We start from the raw sequence: 21004 nt of genomic DNA on the forward strand, positions 1-21004 counted from the left end.
TCATTTTTATGGCATTACAGCTTCTGAAAACTTGCTTTTACAAAAAAAAAAAAAAAGTGACATTCAGAGGAATATATAAAAGGTAGTCCGTCTCTGTCCGTGTGTCTTATGTGTGTGTCTTGCATGCGCGGAAGGAGCGTGTCTCCTCCTCCTGGCTCCTCGGAGGTGAAACAATAAGAAAGGCTTAAAAAAGGAACTCCATCTTGATATACTCCTTCCTGTTACTGTTTTGCTGTTTTTCACTCAAACTGGAGCAGAGAGAGTGGAGGAAGCAGTGGTCATCTACCTTAAAAGATGAAAATGGACCCCTGTGGTCTTACATTAACTTTCATTAAGTGGGAAATTTCTATGGAAGCCTTTGGAAAATATCTGTGAGGAAGTCATTATTAATTGTTATTAATATTAATTGTCTTTGAAGAACGTTTTTTTGTTCATTCGAAAAAGAGCACTGTCAAGAATTGTACTATTAAAAAAAGTAATCATCATGGCATAATTAAATAAAATGTAAAGAATTACAGTTTTCCAAACACATTTTGCTTCACTTAACTGAAGATTGTGTGGCTCCTTCTGATGTACACATATTGGCCACCTGGGGGTGGTATAATGCCAATGTAAGAATGTAAACGTAGGCAGTCAAAACTATATATATAACATATATATATATATATATATATATATATATATATATATATATATATATATGTATAACTATATATATAACAAATATCAGTTTCTTACGTGCTGATGCGTTGTTAGCTTTGAGCTACCTATCTCAAACTTTGAAAACCTTTTGAAATGGGTCACATGAATCTTATAACATCACATTTGTTGGTAGTTTTTTATTTTTTTTTTAACTTTTGCAACAGAACAGGCTTCAGAGTGACTTTTTATTTTTGACTAAAAAGTGCTTATGTCTTTTAACTTAGCTGGAAGTAAGAAAGCGCCACACATAATCGCAGGTGTCTATTCTTTGAAAGAACTGTTTACTGAAATATTGTTGACAATAAGTAGTCTAAATTTAGTCGGCCTTCACATAGGAAAAACACAGCTGGGAGATTGTTTTGTGCCCTATCAGGTCATGTGCACAATGACATGTCTTCTTACAAAGGAAAAGTGCAAAAACAAAAAAAGGAGTGAGTGTTTGTGCGTAAAACTCCAAGAATAGTAGAAAAAGGTTTTCAATCATTACAGGCACCAAGTGTTAAGTGTAAGCATGCACATCATAGTCAATCAACATTAGTCCAAGAATTTAGTCACTGTGTACGGACAGTAGTTATCAAAATATAATAATACCACAAAAACATGTTGCATACACTTGCACAATAAATAGCATCTACTGTATTTTTAGATGGTGGGCTACCTATTTATGATAAGGTAAATCTAAGGTAAGGTAAGATAAGGTAAGGTAAATCTCCAAATACGGCCTCCCCCGATGCAAAACATTTCCAAAATCATTCATTTTAATGTTCCCAGAAGACTTTAAATTACCAAAGGGTGGGAATCGGAGCGTGAATGTTTCCGCACAGCAAGTGGCTGAGAACCAGTCCAGAGTGTACCCCAGATCTCGTCTGAAGTCACTTGGGAGTTAATTCTTAAAATTGTTGCAGAGAACGACACCTTTAATGTCCAGAATTGTACAAAATACTGAACAAGAGTTAATCTGACTAAAATTAAGGCTTCAGTCTGTAACTGCAGCATTGCACTATGAGATGATTGCCCCATCCCCGCCCACCTCCCACAAGTGTCCAAAAAGCGAGAAGTTTCAAGACCAGTATTGCGTGAGTAATTAGCATATAAAAGAAAGGACCCCCAGAGGTCCGACGAGCGGCATCAGGCTTAATGTCAAAGAATGCTTGGCGGACTCATTGCTGCATCTGTTCACAGCAGGCAGCCAGCATGCTGGGCACACAACACCAAGTCACTTTAATTCCTTTTTGCTTCGGCTTTACTTTGCTCAAGAGCGCTATTGATGAAGCCGTTAGGATGGTAACAGTGGCCGGCTAATGTTGTACACGTACGCCACTGTGAGGATTGCACATGGAGCTTCACATCGCTCGCCATAGACATGATAAATGCGAAAGCATTTTGAACACTTCAAAAGTTCTTCAGTAACATTCTTTTCAAATAAATTCTTTTGGAGGATATAACAAAATGCATGGATTTTGCTTGTTTACCATATTTTTGGGACAATAAGTTCATATCAGATTACAAAGCCAAGTTTTAGGCCTTGTCTACACTTAATCAGGGCTATTTAAACCCACATATTATGCATCTTCTCTTATAACTGGGGATATTTCAACTCGTGTTACAATAAAAAAAAGCACACACCGAGCACCATTGCAAGTGCTTTTGATTAAGCCCCCCCAAAAAATCAGATGTTCTAGTAGGCTTTTCTGGCATATTTTTGCATTATAGCAAAAACCTGAAGGTTTTGCGCCAGTTGCAGTGCTTCAAGTGGACCGATACACAGCAGTGCAGCGTACCAGCACTTTTCAATTTCAGCCATTAGTTTATCGGGACTTTTTACGATGTAAGGGGCTTCACGTAAGTCCACATAGTACCAGGTCTAGTCACATGTCTCCCTTGTACTTTGCGATACTCACGGACTCCTTCAGTAACTCAAGTTAAAAAAAAAAAAAAAAAAAAAAGATCAAACGCAAGGTAATCACACCATCATGGTAGCCCATTAGCAGCTACCCGCTAACTGGAGTGTTTATTATGGATTTGCCTATAATTTAAATAATTGGCTTAATCATATGGTGTACTGTGTTACCCACCGCCTAATTTACCTGACAACAGCCAAATAAGGGGTGCACCGCCACGTATTTCTTTTACACTAGAAGCACTGGCTAGTTTGTACTTTCGCACCTTGTCGGAGGCCACGAGTACAGACCAGTGAAAGTGATTGAGCATGTTAGTCTTTTGCATTAATAGTTACAGCTTTGGCTGATAATTTGTACAACTTGTTTGTTGCATTTATTTGTGTTCATTTGTACATGAACTGACTGACTCAATAGCTTTGATGAATCCCCATTGTGCCGTTTGACAATTGAGTTCAATAACCCTTGAGGTTTGATCTATAAATGGTCATAAACAGCTGCTATATTGTAATGTAGAGCAATCAAAAAAGGGTGTCAATGTAAATGTTAAATGTCACTATGGGAGACTAACGTACATGGCTCATCACACATAACCTGTTCAAAGTGTTTTGTTTGACTAGTTTTAGTGACACTTTGGTCATGGTTCAAGCTCAAACAAGGTCCTCAACGGTGAAGGGTTTTTAATTAAGCCTGAGGGCACTTTTACGACGCCGCACTTTAATGGCCCGGCCAGAAAGTGAACTTAACAAAGTGAAAGTGCACATCAAAGCTATAAATTGCTCACCTCTGCAAAGTTCCCTGAGCGGCAAGGGCACGAATGTGTCAACCTGAACAACAAACACAATTTTACAAAGCGGCCAATTGAAGACAAAAATACATTATGAGCTTTTTGGAACAATTTAGGATTCCTCGTTGAATTGCAAGCCATGAACATAAAAACAAGTGGAGTGTATACGGAAAGTACCATTAGGGATAATAGGTCATTAAGACTCAACTGGTTAAATCAAGCATATTGAGGCAACAAACACATTTACAAAAGCGCCTCGGGATATTAAGAGATGGTATTTGAAAGAAAGCCGATAGGTTTAACATCAGGTTTGAGGATGTTTGTGAGGCCTTAATAAAGTCATAAGCGGAGTCTTTAGCATACTTTAGTCAAGTCCATTTCCTCAAAATGTCACGGGAAAATATGTGATGCTAACACATCCTCACTATTTTAATTTTAAATAGTCATCAAAACAGTGTTAATACGACAGGCGCCAACTCACATAGAGATGCTAAAACATGATTAAATTAACACTGTAAAAATGATCATAGAACAAACACCAATGGACATCCAGTCCCGATGGACGCCTGCATGCTGACCATCATTTTTTTCCCCCATTATGAAAACAGCAGGAAGGCTTGGTTGGATTTAAGTGACACATCCGTGCGCTGACATAATTTCTCAATATGGAGGCGTTATGAGAGGCAGGGTGCGGAGGGGATCGGTCGCTACAACACCTGCCCCAGCATGAGTGATTCCATGCACGAAAATGGCCAGTCAGCAGGTCCCCACTTGAGCACATGGTGGACTGTCACATCTGTATTAGTTCATTAGTGGAGAAGAGCGTAATGGCTGCGGAGTGCCATTTCTTTTGTGTGCTAAAACTTGTATTTCAGACAATTCTCTTAGCAATATAAAGCTGCTATGAGCATCACATGGGCTATCAGAGTTCTTTGGTTGGCATTGAATTATCATCAAAGCTAAAGTGCGTTTGGCGTCATTATCAACCAGTCATAATGAACACGCAGCAAAATAACTAAAGTCTGAAGTCTTTTTATAAGAACCAACAAACCAGTATGTCTCTTAAAATGTGATTTTTTTTTCCATCAAACGTACATGATTTTGATAAGTCCAAAATGCTCATACACGCTTGTTACAAATGTGATGAAATAATACTTAATTTGCATTTTATTTTTACTGTTACAACTTCTCACAAACTAAATAATAATAATTTTATCATGTATTTTCTGTAGAGGGTGGCAAAGTGGTAGATTGGTTCGAACGTCTGCCTCACAGAAGGCACCTTTTAGTGGTGACGTCTCTGATGATCATGTCATAATACTAAAAGGCAGAGTCATGCCCCTTTGTAACTAACTCCAGCGCGATAAACAATTTGATAGCAGCGACATCTAGTGGTTGTTGGTTTAAATAGTCATGAATTTGTCAGGAATACAGTACTGGCATCCACATCCACCGGTTTACTTCTATGGCGCTTGTCCTCATTTGGGTTGTGGAGCCAGAGCTCCGCCTAGCTAACTTCAGTCAATCGCAGGACACCTACAAACAAAAAAACGAAGAAGCTAAGTTCTGACGTATTGATTTCATTTTTGATTTTGAAGTCATGTTCAACACTTTTGCCTTATTGGTTGTATGTCACGAGAATGCTCTTGTATTAAGAGTTCACTGGACAGGGTGTGTACCTCCTAAAGTGGTGCACAGACCATATTCGAAGTCTTCCTGTATTGGAATTCTTCAAAATGAACCAAGTCACAATTTTGTCAAATCCGTCTATTTATTAAATATTTAAACCACAGAAGAGTATTACTGTATTTCACAATGGCCATAAATGGCCAGAGGGCTAAATTGTGACAGCATGCTCCTCATGCATACCACAGGTGTAAGTTCGATGCATAAAATTACCTTTTTTCATCTTTTTCTACACACAGTAATCAGGTGGCGTTCCTGTAGAAGGCCAACATGTCATCCAGACTTTGAGAGGGGACTTGAGGTGACTGCTGAGGCTGTTCGGGTTCTGTTGGTTGCTGAGGTGCCTGAGGCTGGTTGGGCTCTGTGGGTTTGGGTGGCAGGTGGGGCACAGCGGGTTGGGGGTGCACCTGGGGCTGTAATTGGCTTGGCATCGGGGGCGGACACTGAGGGGGAAATTGGTTTGGATAGCGTGCAGGGAACTGAGGAAATGGGTAAGGCGGGCAGACATGTGGCGGAGCAAACGGAGGGTAAAAAGGAGGAAGCGGGTACCGAAGATTGGCGGGAGGTGCTGGAGGGGGACGTGGGGGCGCAGGCTGTGGCTGGGTTGGGGGATTTTGTGGAGGCGGTGGATGTGAGGGGGCAGCTGCAGGTGGGGGGTGTGGATTTTCATCCTGGTTCTCAGTGCTCCCACTTGGGTCTCGTGTCGGAGGAAATGACCATGGGAACATTTTCTTCTCTGACATTTGTGGCTTTGCAAGTTTCGGGCGCTTCTGGTCAGTAAAGTACATGGAGGGAGGCGCAAACTCGGAATCTCTCTCAGACTGCCGACGACTTTTCCACTCACTAAACATGGACTCTTGAATTTGAAGAGAAAAAAAAAACAGTAAAAATTCAGAATGTCACGTGTGTTGAATATATGAATGTATCTGATGACAATTTGCTCCCCCCCGACCCCCCCCCCCCCCCCCATTTTTTACAGCTTGCGAGCTTCTTAACCACAAGTTAACAGTTTATCTTTTTTCATTGACAATAAGAAAATATTGATGAATTATTAGTTTAATCACACTTGTTAATCAGAAGTGACTGTTTCATAATTTATTTCATAATTTATCTTGAAAATAGTCAGCTTTTGTGCAGTGAACATCTTAGCAAATCTTGGCAGTTTCTCAGTCAGTTTTATGATGTGGGTGATGCTTTACGAGCCGCAATGACTTTCAGTTAACAGCTGTGCATTATCAAAAGTTCATTAGTTTTAGATAGCTTGACTTCTTGATGTGTTGGAGACCATTTCATATAAGAAATACGTTTTTTTTACATAATGTTTTGTTACAGCATGTTTACCACCATAAAAAGATTTCTGTGACTCTTTTGCTATTTCACTGTTGGTGACGGTGTATTTTGACAGCATTGTAGCCCTCTGTTTTCTCACCAGTGTCACACAACTAAAGACATTTGATGCCTTGTGACAGCTGGAGGTTGAGTTTGTTTTTATGCTGAAATAACATAAGTAATACACAACTGTACCTTTGCCTCTGTCCCACTCTCGCACATGAGGAACTCCAGGTTTGGTGTCCCTCCTTTCCTGAATCTCCACTTCCACTTTCTTTACTATGCTGACCTCTGGTGGATCCTGAGGAGAAGGTGACGGTGCCTTCACGTCCTCATCTGCAAAGCAACGTAGACCACACAAGAATTTTTGAGCATATGAAACAAACAAACCAGAATTGAACATTGTGATGGAATTTAACCTTCATTCTCCTGCTCAGGCTGCTCTTCTTCTTCAACTCCTCCCTTGGCCTTCAGCTTCCTCTGCTTTATTTTGGCCAGCCGTGCCTGCAGGATGGCCTTCTTTTTCTCTTTCAGTCGCTCTCTCTTGCTCCGCTGGTCAGTAGTCTGGAAAAAAACCAAGGTGCCGTCTTTTTTTTCAGGAGGGGTGAGGGTTGTTTTGGCAATGAATATTCCTACTAATCTTTACAACGATCTGAGTGAGCTTCATTGTGATTGGCCGATATTTGTCATTTTAAGCAAAGCGATCGGCTGTAACGTCAACTTGCCGAGTGATCAATGATGCCGTTGATTTGTTCTGCAAATTATATGTTGTATGAATCTAATACAGAGCAACATTATGCTTTTTATTTGTAACAGTGCGACTGTTGTTTGCTATTTGATGCAGAGGAAATGTTATTCCAATACAATAATTTAATTACAGAAAGTTGCATCCACTATTTCTGTCTCAAGTTGCTTTTGTTCTACCTAACTGAACTTTTTCACATCTGGACAGTTTTTTAATGCCTTCCAGAGGTCAATGATATATTTTCTTTCCTGTGCATCTTTGTCAGTTTTGGCCATCACAACTATCATTAAACCGTGGCAAAAATGCTTAATTTTATAAATATTTGGGTACACATTTTGGTTTACACTTTAAAACAGCATACCGGTTTATAAGCATTAAATAACCAAGTTATTTAAATATACATATTGTGCCATATATTATTCAGTTGTGTCAAGTCTAATTACTACTAACTACTATTTTGTAAAAGCATAGAATGTAGAATGTAATGACAAAAAAATGATGTAATGAAGGGGTATACAATCAGCAAGTGTAAAGTGAACAAAGAGAATACAGTTTCCAAAGGAAAAATAAAGCGGCGTCCATTTGAGGTTCTGAGTTTATTGACTTGGACAACAATTGACTAACTGGGGAATCTATTTGAGCCATGATTAGAAGAAATATTAGCAATTTATTGACAGTCTTTTGATCTATTTTATTTGCATTTCACGACAACCAAAAATGATCCCATTTTGACCTTCTAAGGTAAGGCCTCAAGGTTTTCCAGTAGAAAGTAAACTAAAAACATCAGGCAACTACATCAATATTAGTTTTCTAAAGGGTTCAAACGCAACTTTATTGTACAATCAAGTTAAGTACAGTACAACTGAAAAGCACCTAACCCAAAATGTGTATTGTACAGGATTAAAAAAAAATATATTAGGGCACTGTAATATTTTGTAATATACTACTACAGTCTATCAACAGTATATGAAAAGAATGAGTTTCAAAATGAGCAGCTCACCTGGTCCCTGAGCATGTCCAGAGTCTCCCTCTGTTTTCTGCGGCTCTCCTCATTGTGAGAGAAGGCAAAATAACCCACGCCAAGCTCCCGAGCCTCTGCGAGATTACACAAAATCAGTTCATGAAGGCAAACTTTCCGTTCCCAGTTGCATTCCCAGTGGAGGCCCGACAAAAGCTAACCTTGAGCCCTAATGTTCTCATAGTGGACAGGTCCAACGGGTTTCTTCATGGCTTCCTCTTCTTCTCGCTCCCACTCTTGCCTCTGCAGCTCTCTGCGCATGTCCTCTGACAGCAGGTCAGTGGGGATTTTTCTACAAGGATCAAACGCATGTTCAGGTCACCACGCATTGCCTAATTTATTTCAAAGTGAATTGCATTAGATTACGCATTTCCGGTGAAGTTGTGATCCATTTTCATAAAATCCGGCAAGTCTTTCTTCATACATCTTCGCGATCGTCCCAAAGAATCCACAAAGTCCACCCTGCAACAAAAAAAAGATAAGACAGTTAACTTTTGATGACTTAAATGGTCAACGCGACAATCAATCATGAACTCATCAAACAAGTGAGAATAAATATTACCATTCTTCATCTGGGTTCTGAGGAGGAGGAGGAGGGGATAATCTGGTTGTTTCCTCTTCATCACTGTCAGCAGCATCCTTCTGTATTTGTGTTTCCTTTCTTTTATCAATAATCTTCTGAGCAAAATCCACGAGGTACAATCCCTCTGTTTCTTCATCTGCCGATAAGGTAAAAAATATCATTTTAGGAAAGGCACCATTTAAAATCACATATACAGCGGTGGTGGTGTTATTCATAGCTGACCCGGAAAATTTCCTTTTGTCATCTGTTCGTAAAGTTTGGCTTTCTCCTCCAACTTGCTCCTGATAAAACAAATTTGAACATGTATTCATTGGAGAGATGTTTTAGACCTCTCAGAATTGACAACTTACCGAGAAGTATCCAGGCTTCTCTGCTCCTCAGCCAGCTGCTCGGCATCTTTCTCGGCTCTTGCCGAAACTCCTGAGTTTTGCTTGACCCAGACATTTGGTTTCTACTCAGTAGATGAATCGGAAATGTAAGTAGAAAGCTCGATTAAAGAAAAGTTCAAATTAAAATTCACATTTAACATACCTTAACTTTAGGTTTTGGTTTATGTCCAGCGCCAGCACTTTCTTGTCCAAGTCTCTGCTGTTTGAATTGCTCTTGCTTTCTGTACAGCTCAGCTTTAAGGTCTACCAGCTATAAGAAAGCATAGGGTGTTCAATAGTCAACTTGATACAACATCTGAGGCTGAGTAAATGAACATGAGCTAATGCTAGCAATGTAGCATGTTAGTTAACGTTATCTGAATTTCTCGCGACATTTACGGTCGCACGACGTCGATAGTATGCTCACAAAAAAGACAAGTTACCGAAGAGGCAGTCACGTCAAACGGTTTCTTCCTTTTGTCCATTTTAAAAGATTTTCTCCGTAAACTTTTGAGACGTCTATCGTCAGAGGACACAAATCAGCTCAAAGCTTCCTCTGCAGTTTTGCTAGCTGAAAAATGGTATAATACCGCCAACTGGCGGTCACTTTTATCAACTGCACCTGCTTTTTAGCCTAAAGACTACCCTTTTAGAATTCTTTAACTAAAAATAACATTTGGACGCCTTCATTTGGAAAGAAAGTCGGATATACGTCACCCCTTTGGTCACCAAAATTAACATAAATCAAAATAAAATTGCTGAAGGGTCTGTCAATTTATAATTGTCCTATCAACTGAAGCTTGAAGATGGAACAAGCTTATATGTGTGTTCAAGGTACTATTTTCCCCCACTACATTGAAAGATCCTTTACAAAATGGCTAAACCCTGTAAAACATACAGAGGCTCAGTCAAATTCTGAACCTAAGAGCGAAAAGCAGATAAAGGTTGACCCTGATTTCATTATGAATTGGTTGCGGGACCTGCCAAGTGTTGAATCACACTACAGCAGAATAGTTACCTAGAAAGACAAAACGTTCCTTTGGTTTCCATTAGTTTTCATGTTTTCCGGAGGAAGAAAGTTCCAGGACCTCCAGTCGATGAAATCCATCAAGCCTGTCGAGTGACATCACTCTGACATTTTGCCACACTAACAGGCATCAGCCAAGAACCCAGCAAGGGAAAGCTGGAAGGAAAAGCAAATAAACGCACATACTTCCTCAAGCATTATGTTTTGTTAGTTATGCTTTATTTTTGACAGATAAGATTTTAAAATTGCCTAAATTACAAAGGCATGTTCAAAAATGTGCCTAGGTCATTTCATTCTCTCATGTTCCATGTTAGACTGAACTTGTTTGTATATAAATAGGCAACTGCTGTTATAACTGTCGTGATTGGCGAAAAGAACAGAAAAAAACGGTCCTTTGCTATTCCTTTCCGAATCTAGACAGTAGATTACCATATGGTATTGAAATCTTTCTAAACAGATGATGCAAAGTGGATAAAATTAGACAAAAACGATACTGTTACTTCTAATAGTTTGACAAGACATAGGTTAACAGCTCTTCACTTGTAAAACAAATTTCTGTTCATTTTTGTACTTTTTAGCTATAAATTACTAAACTGAAATGTTTACTACAAAGACAGAAAAGATCAAATATTGTGCAATATTTATACCCCATCATATTTCATAGTAAATACATTCATCTACTAACATGGGAGGAATGAAGGAAATGTCAGTTGCCATTTGAAAAGCTTGTAAAATTGTAATATATGTCATAGGTTACTTATGTAACTTACTATTGGCAAAACAGTTAAGCATAATAAAACTGCTTAAGTCACACTCTTAACAAAGGCAAGGTTATTAAAGAGCAAGAATGGCACTATCTGTAGGTAATTTTACAAGGGGTGGCCACTGGCCGACATCAAGATGATTGAGGCAAAAAAAAAAAAAGTATGAAATAGCTTAGGTAATTATTTTAAAGAAGTGATAAGTTTCATTTGTAGACTGCTTTTAAGAATAAATGATAATTTAAATGTTAACAGCATTTGCGTGTTGCTTTGATTCTTTGTGACATGTTCCATTCCACTGGACTTGCACTCACTTGCATTCTTCACTGTATGAAAATCAATTACTTCAACAAAAAAAAAAAAAAAAGCAAGCATGTAGAGATTCGCTACATAACACTTTTTCACCTGGAGCAGGTGGGTCAGATGAGATGTGGAAGCTGTGTTACCGCATGCACTGGGCACATTTGCTGCATCCGGAACAAAGTGTGCTCTGACCTACTTGTTGGGATTGTTTTTATTGCCAAAGTGGGAACAGCAATCCCCACGTGTTTGCCGTAAGACACATCAATGTCGCTTCAAGACCTCCCCTGCCTCAAAATAAAAAAGCACTCAAATTGAACATCTTAGTGGAAATGTGCTCGTCCTTCAGAGCTACTTCATTCTCCCAATCAGTGATGTGCCTTGAATGTTACGCTTCCACATCTTAAGAGTATGCTATGTTTTCTAGTGGCCACTGCTCGGTCAAAAAACAAAACCACAAGAATTGAGGGATTTCATTTAATTGACATGCTTTGAAAGCAAGGCAGAACAGACCACATAAAACACGGTGAATCAATAAAACCAGAAAAAGATAACTACTTATACCATAACAGCATGCACCTCACAATGCACATATAAAACTGAAAATATTAGTCAAAAGCCACAAAGAAAAGCATCAACAAAGCTGAACATTTAAGTTGGTAACCTTTAAAGCCTCAGATGCCATAAAGCCGGGTGGTGTTGTTTCGGATGGTGTTGAGCACAGTGGGCATATCTTCCCTCTTTAGTAAACTCAACTCCTGCAGGACATGGATGCCTAGTCCTGGATGGGAAAATTTGCAGAGCTTTTTGTCCACCTATCACATTGGAAAAAATGTAATTAAGAATGTGACCTCCAGACAGAGTAAAGGTAAAACTAGGCAATTTGTTTAGGGTGCTGTGATAAAGCAACTGTGAATGGATAATATTTAAACAACAAATAAATCCTTGCGACTAGAAAAAGGAAAAATTACCGCCGCCAGACATGGATAAAAACGGAGTAGAATTTGGTGCGCTACTGATATTACAGAATTGCATTATTAACCAGAATTTCACGTTGCTAAAAATATATTATTGTGAACGTTTATTTATTTATTTTTTTAACTTGGCTTCTTTAATGAATGTCATTATTTTGGTATACTTGAACATTGATGAGGAACTATGCTTAGTTTGTCATTACAAAACATATTAGCGGTTGTAAATTTGAACATACCATTCTTGGTAGGAAATACGGGGCATCTGTCTCCAGCACAATGCGGTCTAGAGGGACGTGGCAGACAGCATTTCGGGCGTCCTTGGCACTGGAATAGGTGATCAAAGCCGTGAAGCCCACATACAGGTTGGGGAACTCTTCCAGGAAGGGTTGGATCACTTTGTATTTGTTTGTAAAACAGTGCCTGCAACCCAAAATAAATCAATCCATACAGTCAAAGACAAAAAAGGTAGGATAGGAATTTGTTGGTGTAGTTCAAGGCTATTTCAAAGTGTTTTGCAGTGAGCTAATTTCATTTAAATATACTGAAAGTTGACATGCATCCCCACTAGTCTAAACATGGCAATGTGATTAATATTGCTTTTGCAGAGTATTAATTAAATAGCAAAACCCACTTGCTCTAACTAATTTCAGGGGGTGGCCATTTTGTAACTTGCTGTCTGTCGCTAAAAATGACATCACAAGTACTGAGGGAAAAACTCGTCATGGCTCAGTATGTCACATGAACAAAACACAGACGATTGTTGAACTGTGATTGGCCACCCATCTTATCTGGATCAAAAGGAGTGGATTTTGCTGCTTGATTTACAGTACATTGTACAAACACAATATTAATCAGGAATGCCATGTTCCATATACTTATACTTGCCCTGTATTGGCTGAAACCAGTTCACAGTGTACGCCGCCTACTGCCCATATACAGCTGTGATAGGCACTGGCAAGCCAGCGGCCAATAGTGAGGATAAGTGGCTAAGATGGATGGATGGATGAAGGGACTAAAATACCAAAAGCAATGGATCACTACTTAATTACGTCAAGCAATCGACCACTTTATTGTAAGTACCAAAAATGATAGAATATTTTAGCACTAAATTGCTATTGATTACTTTAGTACTTCATTACCTAAAGTAATTTATTACTTTGGCGATGAATTTCCTAATGTAGTTATTACTTTAGCTCTTCATTGATTTAGCACCAGCATTTATACTCTTGTTTTGCAAAACACATAAAAAAAAAATTAAATATGTACCTGGGATTTAATAATAATAATAATTCATCAGTTTTATATACTGTGTTTCTGGACAGTAGACTCTCAAAGACACTTTACAACAGATGCCTGGACTCTTAAAAAACATGTAAAAATATGTCTTTGGGACTAAATGAGGTAATGTAACAAAATAGTGTGGTCTCATCGATTATTCAATTCATTTAACCCCTTACTGGGCACAGTGGCCACTTTCTAGTCTAAACAGGCAAAACGTCCGAAAGTGTCCATAACAGCCATTGCTTAAATTCTAAAATTTTCTAAAATCTTGCCTGTTTAGGACTCAAAAATTAAAAAAAAAAAAATGTGCCTATTAAAGGCCGTTTTTGCCCTATCGGACAGGCGGCCGCTGTGCCCAGTAAAGAGTTAAAAATAAATAAATAAATAAACGTGTGCAGAAAGCTGCCAATTGTGCAAGGACTGGATTTTGAACAGAGCTGAAGTCAAGAGAATGTCAAGAGCCAACGAGACCATCTGAATACCAACCTGTGAATTTTGTAATCTCTGGGGACGCATTTCTTCAAGATGGTCATCAAGTCATCATCAGCATCCCTGCAGTGGATGAGCAGAGGCTTGTTCATGGTCACAGCCAATCGCAGCTGTCGCTCAAATACCTTCAAATCAAGACAAAAAAAACAAAAAAAAAACCTGTAAGGACACTCAAGCTTCTTTGAATTCCGGTGCAAGATAAAAAAAAAATTCAGACTCAACCTCTTTTTGCTTGTAGTGGGGTGTGGAGTTTTTATGGGAGTAGTCCAACCCCATCTCACCGAATGCCACGGCTTTTGGATGCCTCATGGCTTTCAGTATGTCGTGTTCATGGACTCTGGAGTACTCGTCAGCAAAGTGCGGGTGGCACCCAAAACCCCCCCAGACCATATCCTCACTTAAGAGACCCTCCCACAGGGCTTCTTTGGACATGAGCCGCGGGTTGCAGAAGTCCGCAATGCAACCTTGAAACTCCGTTGGGAAGCTGTTGTGGTATTTGCTTTGGAAACTGCGGAAGGAGCCACAGAAGCGCAGTTTGCCGTAGAGCATGTCAAGATGACAGTGCGAGTCGATGAAGCCGCCAGCGCCGTGGGGGTAACTTGACCATTGGTGTTGAGGCGCACCCATGGACCGTCTGGGATTAGGTGCGCTATCATGCTGAAATGTGTAACGGGGGGAATGGATGGAAGAGCCGGAATAGGAGTGTCTGCGTGCGGCTGTGGAAGAATATCCGGAACTCGAATACAACGGCAGACTATAAGGGTCTGGGAAATCTAGAGTCTTTGGGTTTTGAGATGTGCAATCCACTCTGGGCACTGCTGTAGTAATTCTTTGTACTTGCTGATTGTCCGGGGAAAAAACTGTACTTTGTGACATCGCGGAAGTCATTTTTAAACTCTTGAAATTCTCACTGCATTTTCTCGGCGATGAAAAGGAGGATGTCGCACAAAAACTGGAATCCAATGGCGGGCTCAGGCATTTCCAGCCATCAGAGGGCTCATCCTGAGGATTCACACAGCAAGACGGGGAATCATCAAAATACTCAAAAAGAGGTAATGAAGATTCAGCCTCCTGAGCTTGAGGTTCAGATTTTGAGGCGCACTTGTTGTCTTTGAGGTAATAACGACCTTTGGAAAATTCCTCCAGCATAATAATGTCCTGAAATGCAACAGTAATGAAACCGCAATAAAATGTCACTAACATTTACAGAACATGTACAGAACACAGGAATTCCACACAGGGAGGCTAGAGCAAGGTGGATTTGAACTCTGGTCCCGGAACTGTGAGTGAGGCGTACGTGCTAACCACTGCTCCACCCTTATTGTACAGATGTATGTGTAAAGTAATGACATCACTGTTACGTCTACACAACTGCTCTAAAAGGGTTAGGGTGCATAAAGGTAAAAAGTTGAAACAGTAAACAAATATTGATCGTTTGGCTTATTATTTTTGGGCAACGTTTGAAAGACCACACTCAGTGATTTAATCGGCTAGCTGATTAATTTAGCTGAATGGGCCTCCTGGCAAATATGAATGTGGGAATGTTTTTTCTTCACAAATGATATAATGTACACTTTGAACAAATAAAACTGGATACATTGGACATTTCAAAAGTGTCTGTCAGTACCGTTGATAAATGCTTTGCCAGGCTAAACAGAATTGATTATTCCTACTTCAAAGGTTAACAGATTGCATTCAAACTCAAATTATTCAACCAATCCTAAGACTCCTGAATCCAAATTTGCCTGACCATATGGGCTTGTGGAGTAAATGAGCCGCTGTATTCCCTTCCCACAATGGCAGAGGTGCCCTTGAGCAACCAATTTACAAAACTGCTCCCAAAGCAGTGGAACGCTGCCCACTGCTTCACCCTGTATCACTAATTTGTTTGTTTACACTTTCTATAAAAGCCACTGTTAATAAAAGCCAGCATTTGTTTTGCTGTCATTTACTGTAAAAACATCAAAGGCTGTCCTGCAAATATCTTGTTTTCAGCTGATACGAGTATATGGGCAGAGGGTGCACACTCAGAACTCAGAAATGGCACTCAAAGATCTCCAAGCAATCTGTTGTAATGTGCTCATTTATGACAAGTATTGTTTCGATGGGTCATTTGGGACTTACCCTTTTGTCCACTTGTGACATGGCATCATCCAGTTGGCCAACTGAAGCCACATCAGCCTGAGAAAGTGAGCACTTCTCTTCACTGAAATTCAGCTGTGGCGACCTGTAAGCAGTTATCAGTGAAACTTGGCTGTGTTCTTCTGTCTTCACATGGGGGCTTGCAGGTGGCAGAGACAGGCAGTCGGTGTCAGGGCTATTTTTTGTAGGGAGCCTCATCAATTCCCTGCTACTCATAGCTGTAGATAATGCCCTGTTGTGGATTAACTTGAAGCCTTTTTTTGGCGTCTTGTCCTTTTTCTTGGCAAAAACGTGAGATGGAGGAGGGGATATTTTGCCCTGTGCCGACTCCTGCTGATTTGTGTCCTGTGAGAAGACCATAAACAAAAGTCAAATCTTTTAAGTCACAGAATTTCCATGTCACATCATACACAGCACTTCTCCCCATCTTCCATTTTCTGTTACTAAAAATGAACTGAAAAAAGAACAATTTTATTCATCAGAATGACACTCTGCACAATTTACCAGGAATGGTAATGCTTCAAAATGTTTCCTAGTGCGCTTCCTGAACTCAGCTTTGCTTTGAGAGTCACCAGCATCGGGGGGCGCCTTGGTTTTCCTCTTTGGAGTGTTGAGACTCAGCTTGCCCAAGCCCATAGGTCCTGGCGAGACGCTGAGGGGCAAATCTGCTTCAGGCAACACTTTGCTGGGCGTAGTTGTTGCATGTCTTTGACGGAGACATCGAGTTGGGGAGGAAACTCTTTGAAGCTTTGCTATCTTAAAAGCCACCTTATTCCTGTTGCTGTCCATGTTATATAGCCTAGCCTAGACACACACACACAGACAGACAGAAAGATAGATAAAACTGAACATACACGTTTCTTAGATTGATGGATGAGTAAATGTTGCAATGCCATTCTACAAAATTGAACAGACAGGTTCTACGAAGCACAAGCCGTTAAACGAAGGAACAAATCAATTATTGTTATTATTATTATTTTACTGTGTGGAAGTGTAAAACAGACCAAGAAACTGAACTTGTTAAGTTCCAGTGAAACTTTTAATATCCAGGTAAGTCTCACGTTAGCCTAGCTAAGCAGCTAGCTCAACATCGTCATCTTTTCCCGCTACATGTACACACAACAAACGTGACTTTTTTTTTTTTTTTACAAAAAACAAAAAAAAACAGAAAAAAAATTAACCTACGTTTATGGTCGTAAATTCAGTAGGTATGTAAATGAAAGACAAAGCGTGGGTAAAAAAAAAAAAAACAATTAAGAAAAATGTCATATTAGGCGACGAAAGTTACCTTCTGGTGATTTTTGTTTTTAAGGCTCAGAAGTCAGAAGATTTGTGAATACGGTAGATTTGTATGATCTGTGTCCACTTCGTTTCAGTGAGTCGCTGTCAATCAGAAAGATTTTAGGGAGACGATAAATTAACAAGACAGACGTTTTATTTCTTTTGACTATAACGTGTTTTTAACACTGGATGGGAACAGTCTCGCGAGATTTGACCGAGAGAACAGGTGCGCACATTTCTTTGGAACGTCAATTAAACAGTAGATTTATGCTATTAAAGAGTTTCTCATAAAGACATAGCACTGGATTTGATTTATTCCTGGCTATTAGTACCTTTCCCATCCCTAAGGGAAAAATATGTATTGGACAATGTTAGAAAATATATTTTAAAAAAATGTGGTATTTATTCCATTAATTCCTACAATTTTTACACTGGAAAGTCTCCTTGGGAACACAGCTTTTCTGTAAAATGGTGACCCACCCTGTCTGAAATAAATAAAGAAACACATGCACACATGAGCGAGCGCACACACACACAGACAAAGCTCACATAATATAAAGCCAGTAGTACAAATGTTACAGTTACTGCAATCTCAAGTAAGCCAGGCCATGAGAATTTACTATGCAGTTTGATACTTTTTGGAAAGAAATAAATGAAGCATGAACAATAATGGCCAACTGGAAAGAAAATTAACAAACTTTTCACAAACATTGGATAACAAAACAATCACACTAGAGTGTAATTCCTTTAAAGGATTTCAGAGACATCCCATTGTAAAAGAAATATACAGTCACTCAAAGTAACATTCGAGTTGGACATGCTGGGTAATTTACGCATCTCACAAGTGAGGGGCAAAATGTTATCAACAACAAGCCAGCATTGAATTTTACCAAACAGATCCACTAAATTGTCGTCACATACAGGTGCATCCAAACAATATACAGTATTGTCAAAAATCTCGTTCAAACACACAAGAGAAACATTGTGAGAAATATTCTGTTCATACTTTAAGACTAGCTTTTCCTTTGCAAATAATGGAAACAATCTATTGCAAGGTCAAACTTGCAATAACGAAATTATGTGGATTTTTTTTTTATTAAACTCGTTAAACACAAGGCACAGGTTTGGGAAATTAAAAATCCTCTCAGACTGGGTAATCCCAGAGCCATCTTGTAGGCACCAAGTCTATAGTATCCTCTATCTGTGAATGAAGAAATGTTGATGTTTTAAAACTAATCATAATTATGAAGAACGTTTAATAATATAAAATGATCCCGTTTGGATAGCATGGGCTAGACACTGATGTAGATTACTGCATGTTAATAGAGTTGTCTCAAAGTCTACGACGTCATCAGCAAAGACCATACTGTAATATTTAAAAAAAAGAGAGCATTTTGGCATCGGATATGAATCTGTTATTCTTAAATGTGTTCATCCTATTGGTGAAGCACCTTTCATGAAGGCGACAGGTTGCCCGTGTTAAATGGACCAATTAAAATGCAGCTTCACAGAAGATATAGATACATATATATATTTTTTTTCTTCTTTTTTTTTTAATCTCGAACAGCCCACACTCCTCTAACTGAGAGGAAATCAAGCTGAAAAATACCAACATTTTACTGTTGTGGTATCTTTTGCCATAATAAAAGGAAGCCCTTTCTGTAGCACCTGTTGAAACGGTCCGATAATGACAATTTCAGTCTTTGTCTGCTTGCCATGTTGCTGAGCAAAAATCCTCTAGCCCAGGAGAAATCTTAATCACTCCCCCTGGCCTTGAATTCTGTCCAGTAGATGGCGCTCTACTCGCTGATTCAGTCTCTGCAGGCTTTTGGAAAAAGTGGGCGGGTCTTCTAGCTCCTCGATGAGGCATCGAGCTATTTCCAAACTGCGATAGTCCTCCGGCCGTACTAAGCGTCGGATCACCTGAAGGGCCCTCTCCTTGAGGCTGTAAACTGTGTAAACAAGAAAATTAAATACCTGCTTGGAACTGTAATAATTTGCATACATATTTCTAGTTTAGGCTGGGCGATATAGCTCCAAAGCGAAACCTTAAAATCAGTTCTTTTTGCCATAAATACCCGCACCATCTGTATTCCACCAAGTTTATGACTGTTTTGTGTACATGCCAGAAACCACAATTAATAAATGAGCCAAATGGAAAATCTTTCTTAATTAAATCAAATGGAGACATCATAACTTTTACATGATTTTCTCTGTTTTAGTAATATTTCTGTGTTTGAAGAAGGGTGGACTTGGACATTGGTTCAGTCTGCTCTCTTCTTATATTGAAAATAATGATGTAACCACCTCAGCTAACATGAGCTGCTGTTAGCGGCAACAGGCACTGGCTGCTAAAAGCTAACTGACATCCACCTCCTAGGTTAGCCCCCATTTCTAGGAACTTTTCATTTGTCCTGACAGCAATATTTTCATGAGTTTCAACTATTAGGTCGGGCACTGCTACAACTTGAAACATTGGTATTAAGGTGGGGTTTGGCCAAATGGCACTCAAAACCCTTATTCTTATAAGTGGACAACAGTGTGTGCGTAAACTTACCTGGCAGGGTGATATTTACAAATGCAGCACTTCCACCATCGGCCAAAGCAGGCAGAAAGAGCTCTTTGCCGTTTACCCTCAATAGATCATCACTTCCTACATCTTTGAACATCCACGGGTGGCCTAAGGATGGGGGGACATATTCGTATGCATACATCAACAACATTCTTAAATAAAAGCAGTGATTTCTAACCACTAGGTAATAAAACTCAATGGGTATGCTGGGAAATATTATCATTGTACTTAATTTGTCAGAAAAAATGATCGATTTGACTGTCACCTTATTTGCTTTAAAAACAAAAGATTTAAAAACTTACCAACGTAGGTGTTCATTATTCGTCCCGTTCTAGGCTGTAACTCGTTGTAGGGTCGTGGCTCCCCGCGGAAATCAATCCACAGAGGCTGGACCACTCGCGGACTCCGGTTGCAGAACACAAGACTCATTGGAATGCGAGTGTGTAGGGAGCGTACTAAGGGTAGAGACGCATCTCCATCTTGCGACATCGGTAATGCTGGCGAATGAGCGCTAATGCTAACTTGTTGTAGGACTACGGCAAGCCGCGTCTAGCAAACGCTAACTTTCCTCAACACACTATCGGGAGGGAAAATCATACGCCTGTTCCTCAAGTACACCAAATAAGTTGTATCATTTAAAACGTAGATTTAAACGAAAGTAAAAACACGATAAAACAAGAAAATGTAGCCACCTTCCGCCTCAATTTGTATGTTTACAAATTCCACACATCCGGTTAGAAGTCACGTGACGAAAGTCATGTTCTTGAGTGGGCGAGTGGAACGTGACGTCAGATTGGAACCTGACAGCCCCATACCCTGTAATTTGAGTACAGTATATAAATTCTACCCAACTAAATGTTATTTAAGTAAAAGAAAAAAAAACATAGATGTGAGCTGTAGTGTTTGTCATAAATCGCCAGAAACTGTTCATTTATTTTGGTATTGTCTGTCTGTAAATTTATTATGGCAGAAATTAGGTGATTTTGTTTACAATACTTTTGAAAAGGATGTCAGGATTGCCTGGTAGAATATTTTGTTTTATTTGTTGAAAATAATCCAGA

At 39.4% G+C, this 21004-nt stretch overlaps 3 protein-coding genes across 5 annotated transcripts; all 3 read right to left on the reverse strand.

Moving 5' to 3' along the window:
• Window positions 1-4500: 4500 nt before the first annotated feature.
• On the reverse strand, window positions 4501-9684 carry ccdc174 (coiled-coil domain containing 174). The gene is made up of 12 exons (XM_088423699.1): window positions 9560-9684; window positions 9280-9387; window positions 9099-9199; window positions 8971-9029; window positions 8728-8884; window positions 8532-8627; window positions 8327-8457; window positions 8148-8242; window positions 6822-6966; window positions 6598-6738; window positions 5287-5929; window positions 4501-4923 (listed from the first exon to the last, which is right to left on the reverse strand). The coding sequence occupies exons 1-11, from the start codon at window positions 9599-9601 to the stop codon at window positions 5316-5318; spliced, it is 1689 nt and encodes a 562-aa protein (XP_088279825.1). The 5' UTR covers window positions 9602-9684; the 3' UTR covers window positions 4501-4923; window positions 5287-5315.
• Window positions 9685-11667: 1983 nt separating this feature from the next.
• On the reverse strand, window positions 11668-19073 carry tatdn2 (TatD DNase domain containing 2). 3 transcript variants are annotated; one of them, XM_088424307.1, is made up of 7 exons: window positions 17379-19073; window positions 16595-16889; window positions 16073-16435; window positions 14171-14950; window positions 13946-14073; window positions 12415-12598; window positions 11668-12019 (listed from the first exon to the last, which is right to left on the reverse strand). In XM_088424307.1, exons 2-7 carry the CDS (start codon window positions 16877-16879, stop codon window positions 11879-11881), a joined length of 1881 nt encoding a protein of 626 aa, XP_088280433.1. In that variant the 5' UTR covers window positions 16880-16889; window positions 17379-19073; the 3' UTR covers window positions 11668-11878. The 3 variants fall into 3 exon arrangements, with proteins under 3 accessions (XP_088280433.1, XP_088280431.1, XP_088280432.1); XM_088424305.1 differs by having other exon boundaries at window positions 14171-15106; window positions 17379-17945; XM_088424306.1 differs by having other exon boundaries at window positions 14171-15106; window positions 17152-17945.
• Window positions 18104-20827, reverse strand: vhl (von Hippel-Lindau tumor suppressor). Its single transcript, XM_088424308.1, has 3 exons — window positions 20246-20827; window positions 19929-20051; window positions 18104-19323 (listed from the first exon to the last, which is right to left on the reverse strand). Exons 1-3 carry the CDS (start codon window positions 20430-20432, stop codon window positions 19130-19132), a joined length of 504 nt encoding a protein of 167 aa, XP_088280434.1. The 5' UTR covers window positions 20433-20827; the 3' UTR covers window positions 18104-19129.
• Between the last annotated feature and the right edge of the window lie 177 nt (window positions 20828-21004).

Source organism: Hippichthys cyanospilos, chromosome 9 (genome assembly GCF_059441005.1).
Source record: "Hippichthys cyanospilos isolate Australia breed blue-spotted pipefish chromosome 9, RoL_Hcya_1.0, whole genome shotgun sequence".
In the NCBI taxonomy this organism is placed as follows: Eukaryota; Metazoa; Chordata; class Actinopteri; order Syngnathiformes; family Syngnathidae; genus Hippichthys; species Hippichthys cyanospilos.

Coding starts and splice junctions, on each gene's coding strand:
- tatdn2 (XM_088424305.1), bottom strand. CDS start 16,879: ATGGACAGCAACAGGAATAAGGTGGCTTTTAAGATAGCAAAGCTTCAA. Junction 15,107..16,072: donor TGTCACAAGTGGACAAAAGG/GTAAGTCCCAAA, acceptor GTTGCATTTCAG/GACATTATTATGCTGGAGGA. Junction 12,020..12,414: donor CGTATTTCCTACCAAGAATG/GTATGTTCAAAT, acceptor CCAATGTGATAG/GTGGACAAAAAGCTCTGCAA.
- ccdc174 (XM_088423699.1), bottom strand. CDS start 9,601: ATGGACAAAAGGAAGAAACCGTTTGACGTGACTGCCTCTTCG. Junction 9,030..9,098: donor AGAAGCCTGGATACTTCTCG/GTAAGTTGTCAA, acceptor TTGTTTTATCAG/GAGCAAGTTGGAGGAGAAAG. Junction 5,930..6,597: donor AGAGTGGGACAGAGGCAAAG/GTACAGTTGTGT, acceptor TTCAAATTCAAG/AGTCCATGTTTAGTGAGTGG.
- vhl (XM_088424308.1), bottom strand. CDS start 20,432: ATGTCGCAAGATGGAGATGCGTCTCTACCCTTAGTACGCTCCCTACAC. Junction 20,052..20,245: donor AATAATGAACACCTACGTTG/GTAAGTTTTTAA, acceptor CCCCATCCTTAG/GCCACCCGTGGATGTTCAAA. Junction 19,324..19,928: donor TGTAAATATCACCCTGCCAG/GTAAGTTTACGC, acceptor TTGTTTACACAG/TTTACAGCCTCAAGGAGAGG.